Source organism: Hordeum vulgare, chromosome 5H, assembly GCF_904849725.1.
Source record: "Hordeum vulgare subsp. vulgare chromosome 5H, MorexV3_pseudomolecules_assembly, whole genome shotgun sequence".
NCBI classification, from domain to species: Eukaryota; Viridiplantae; Streptophyta; class Magnoliopsida; order Poales; family Poaceae; genus Hordeum; species Hordeum vulgare.
In genome coordinates this window covers 446,479,358-446,484,287 of record NC_058522.1, presented here as the reverse complement: position 1 = coordinate 446,484,287, position 4,930 = coordinate 446,479,358, and the positions used below count along the sequence as shown (strand labels likewise).

The 4,930-nt window shown below is 53.9% G+C and overlaps 1 protein-coding gene across 1 annotated transcript; it reads left to right on the top strand.

The window, feature by feature from the left end:
- Positions 1-381: 381 nt before the first annotated feature.
- LOC123395470 (U-box domain-containing protein 7) lies at positions 382-4,068 on the top strand. Its single transcript, XM_045090476.1, has 3 exons — positions 382-1,714; positions 1,825-2,740; positions 3,524-4,068. The coding sequence occupies exons 1-2, from the start codon at positions 1,179-1,181 to the stop codon at positions 2,726-2,728; spliced, it is 1,440 nt and encodes a 479-aa protein (XP_044946411.1). The 5' UTR covers positions 382-1,178; the 3' UTR covers positions 2,729-2,740; positions 3,524-4,068.
- Positions 4,069-4,930: the final 862 nt, after the last annotated feature.

Genomic DNA, 4,930 nt, shown 5'->3' with positions numbered 1-4,930 from the left:
TCGTCGCCAGAGTTGTCCTCGTCGTCGCTGTCTTTTTTTGGTGACAGTTCGGCCATTTCACGAAAATAAAATTTAGAATCGTTGTTAGATATATTTTTTTATGTCAAATAAGAACCTGCAATTTAAGATAATGTTAAATAAGGAATTATTTCATGTATTAATCCTGCGTTGTACATGCATTGATCACACAGTACGTGCTACCCCATACGTTTCTAAATATAAATCTTTTTAAAAATTTCATTAAAAGACTACATACTGAAAAAAATAAGTGAATTTATACTCCAATATATGTCTACATATGTCCGTATTTAGTTTCTAATAAAAACTTTTAGAAACTTATATTTGAGAACGAAGGTAGTAAAATTGCAATCCACATATTAATACCCATCAGCAAATGCGCCTGATAAGGTGGTAATGAGGGCGTATGATACCGACAAGAGCCAATCAGCGGGAGTAGACTGGTATCTTGGACCTCTCCGTCGGCGGAGCTACAAAATCTTGTGCTGCGTCAATGCAGACATAGGCACGGCGCGCGGCGTGTCAAGCATGTGGCAGTGCATGCACACAGTAACTACTACTCCTACCCCTCATCACTCACCCCACAACCACTCCCAGATTGTAAACGCGCCACGATAGATCCCAGATTTGCACCACCGCCAGACTCTCGGAGCAACAGAGATAAACCAGCTTTTCAAAAACCTAAGATCACCGCGGCGAAGTGCGAAAAACCAATCAAATTTGCTCCATCCACCAAGCCTGATACTCCTGCAGTAGTAATAAAAATACTTTAGCTCGCTTGCAGATCGTGGCCTGCAAATCACCTGCTGCCGCACAGCAGACACCTTTTTAAATTCACCTCCTCCATGGCCCTCCACTGCAAAATCCAATCCAACTGTAAATCCAGCATTAATGGCGCTCGGTTTTTAATTGGAGTCCATTTTTTTATACTGGCCGCATGGACCCACCCTGTCAGTCCAAGGCGACCACCTTGCCTTTTCGCACGGAGTATAAACCCTTCTTCTCTGTTACTGCGCCGCGCCGCGCCGCGCCACGGCTTCCGCTGCACGCCATTACCGAAGCGCGTCTCCCTTCTTCGCCAAGTGTCCCTCTCCCTCCTCCGGCCAATGTGACTTGCGGCCGTCGAAGCTGTAGAACCTGCGGGGGAAGGAGCACGAGCGATGGTAGTCAGGTGCGTGCACGCCGACGCGGGCGGTTTCCGGCTCTGGCCGGTCTTCTCGGCCGCCACCATGCGGAGGAAGCTTCTTGAGGTCCTCACGTGCGGCGGCGGCGGTGGCGGCGGTTCTTGCCGCGGCCGCACGTCCTTCCGGTCGCCCCAGCCACGCGCGCAGTCGCAGCCGAGGCCGCGGTCTGACCGGCTCGCGGAGCTGCTCAGGGCGGAGCCGTCCGAGTGCGGCGACGACGAGGGCGAGGCGGACGCGGCCGTCCGGAAGACAGCGGCGCTGGAGGAGCTGAAGGTCGTGGTCGCTGCCCTTCAGGATGGAGAAGGAGACGTTGCCGGCGGCGTCTCGTGGCGTGTCGAGGCGGCCACGGTCGTGCGGAGGAAGGCCAAGGACGACGCCTTGGCCAGGGAGATGCTCGCGATGCTCGGCGCTATCCCGCCGCTCGTCGCCATGCTCGACCAGAGTGGAGGCGGCGAGGAGCTGCTGGCCGCCGCGCTGTACGCGCTCCTCAACATGGGGATCGGCAATGACACGTGAGTTTTCTGTTCCGCCACGCGCTTCTTGCGCTCCCCTGTTTCTTGCTGATCAGATCTGGGTGTTCGGTTCCTGATTCTGTGTGAGAGTTGTTTGTTGTGATTCGCAGGAACAAGGCCGCGATCGTCCAGGCCGGCGCCGTGCACAAGATGCTCTGCATTGCCGAGGGCGCGTCCGGCGCTCTGACGGGGGCGCTCGTCGCCAACTTCCTCTGCCTCAGCGCGCTGGACGCGAACAAGCCCATCATCGGCGCCTCCGGGGCGGCGCCCTTCCTCGTGCGCGCGTTCGAGGCCGGGGCCACCGAGCAGGTCCGGCACGACGCCCTGCGTGCGCTCCTCAACCTCTCCATCGCGGCGGCGAACGCGCCGCACCTGCTGTCCGCGGGGCTCGCGCCGTCGCTCATCGCGGCCATCGGGGACATGTCGGCGTCGGACCGCGCCCTCGCCGCGCTCTGCAACATCGTGGCCGCCTGCCCCGAGGGCCGGCGCGCGGTGAGCCGCGCCCCGGACGCGGTGCCGGTGCTGGTGGACGTGCTCAACTGGTCCGACGAGGCCGGGTGCCAGGAGAAGGCCGCGTACGTGCTGATGGTGCTGGCGCACCGGAGCTACGGCGACCGCGCGGCCATGGCCGAGGCCGGCGCCACGTCGGCGCTGCTCGAGCTGACGCTCGTGGGCACGGCGCTGGCGCAGAAGCGCGCGTCGAGGATCCTGGAGATCCTGCGCGCCGACAAGGGCAAGCAGGTGGCCGACGGTGTCGGCACCGTGGCCACGGTGTCGGCGCCGCAGGAGCGCGGAGGCCGGCACCGGGAGGAGGAGGAGGAAGAGGAGGCGGCGGAGCGGGAGACCTGCTGCATGAGCAACGAGAAGCGCGCCGTGCGGCAGCTGGTGCAGCAGAGCCTCCAGAGCAACATGCGGCGGATCGTGCGGCGCGCGCGGCTGCCGCAGGACCTGGCGCCGCCGGACAGCCTCAAGGCGCTCACCTCCTCCTCCACCTCCAAAAGCCTGCCGTTCTAAGCCCCACCGCAGGTAAAAAAAAACACAAGCTCATCCACATTCCTTGCTTCAGCGCCACACAATGCCAGTAACAAATACAGTTCATCGTACTGGTTGTTTTCGTCGGTTGATCAGCCCACTGTCATATCAATGTTCTACTACTCCTAGCATTTTGTCTGTCACCACCAGAGTCGACCACCAATGGCTAACTAAACAAGGAATCCAATCAAGAGGATCTATTTTCATCCTTTCGCTTCTAATCACACTGCCACGGACGGCAGAACCTACCAAAACCAAACGTTGTTTATGTACAGTATATCATAATCTGATCTGATAGCGGTCGTACTCTTGACAAGTTAAGAGCTGCTATCTGTAGCAGTGTTAAGTCCACACAATGCACCACACAAGTGGAGAATTCGACCGGTTTAACAAAGAACCGGACGGCAGTGTGATCCCATTTCCCAGTTGGAAGTGGAAGCGGGGTCAATCCTATCGCTCGGTGTCGTGCTCCGTCTCGAGGGACGCCACGGCCATCGTTGCTTTCCGGCAAAGTAAGCGCAAGCGCGCGCGCGCGCCCCAACAGCGTTGGGGCCAAGCGAGGCCACCGTGCCCTGGTCCAAAAGTCCTCCTCCTCCCCGGCTGGTCAGGACATCATAACGCTCGCATTTGGACTACCGCCAGTACCGGAGAAGTACTAGCAGTAGGAGTATTATGGAAGGAACAGTAGATACATCTACTGCCCATCTACTGTACATCAACTGCACTGCTGCATCGGATTACATTTTTTATGTATCTCTGAACCTCTTCTTGTATCAGGTACTGGTGTTGAGGAGGAGAGGCGACTTTGTTGCATGACAGTGGGCAATGGCGGTGTTGCAAGCGTTGGAGACCGGGAATCTTTCTCTCTTGGTGCCTGTGGATGGAGGGATGGTGGGGAGGGGAGGATGGGCTATGCTTGTTTATGCTCTGCCATGACGGAGCCACGTGCTCGGATGCATCGGCAGACGGGCGCCGACATGTTCCTTCTCCTCCTAATCGCTTTTGCTTTGTTTCAACCGCTCTTCTTCCCAGCTTTTGTATATGTGATAGTTCTAGGGGATTAATTTACCACTACTAGTAGTAGTGGCAGTCATACTACACCTAGGGCCTGGTGGTCAGCGTCACCCATGGTTGCTCTTTACCTGTGTTTGCACATGAGATGATCTTTTCTTGGAGTGGGAGAGGGGGGAGTAGTAGAAAAGAGACGATGCGATCTCAAAAGAGAGAGAGAGAGAGAGAGAGAGAGAGAGGATGTAGAGGGTGTGATTGATTCTATCTTAATGTTGGACCGTTCATCATTTGGTCTTTGCCAGCCTGAAAAACTCCCACGCTCCCCATGTTTCAGCTTTTGCTGCGTGTTCATTCAGGACAACTGCTTTGCTTCCAGATTGAAATTAATCTGAGTCTAACCACTACCACCACAAAGATGGTCCAGATTGTTGAGGTGGAAAGCCTTAGATCATTGTGGTTACTGTCACATGGGGGCAAATCTTGGTTTATTTTTGAAGCAAAGACCATAGAACAATAGTTCTACGTATATTTTATAAAGCAAATAATAATACAGGTACAAGCATCAAAATGGTCCAGGAAAATAAAGGAAGTAAGTCAGGCAATGCCTGTTTCGGTAAACATTGATAAAAAGTTATTGTGCAGCCACAGCTTAAATTCTTTGGAGTGCTTCTGTTTGATCTTATGCTGAAGGAGTTTGAGGTCTTGCTTGAAGTGAAACCTCCAAGATTGGATTGTCTGTTGTATGCCTCTAAAGATCTTGTCATTTCTCTGATTCCAAATAGACCAGCAACCCAAAATAACAATTTCTGGTGCAAAAGCATTTGGGAGTTGATCAATTCCAAGTAAAGTTTCGCCATAGAGGAAGGTCCCTCTTTTCTTATTTGGAATCAAAGAATTCCAAGAGTCTTGAGCAAAGCCGGAGCCCCAAAGCAGATGTAAGTCTGTTTCTTCAGCATTTTGATTGCCGAAAGGGCAATAAGGATTATCAAGATGCACTCTTTTTCTCCGTAATAGTGATCTAGTGTTTATTCTGCAGTGAACCACCAGTCAAAAGAAAATCTCCGACATCTCGACATCGTGCAGGAACAACGTCTGCTCTCAAATGGATGAGTGTGATTTGACGGCTAGACTTAAAAGAAGGGTCATTAGTCTGGCCGTGCTTGAGCGTGCATG

Excerpts from the sequence above, each read along its gene's own strand:
- LOC123395470 (XM_045090476.1), top strand. The coding sequence starts at position 1,179 with ATGGTAGTCAGGTGCGTGCACGCCGACGCGGGCGGTTTCCGGCTCTGG. Across the intron at positions 1,715-1,824 it reads ATGGGGATCGGCAATGACAC|GAACAAGGCCGCGATCGTCC; the intron begins GTGAGTTTTCTG and ends TGTGATTCGCAG.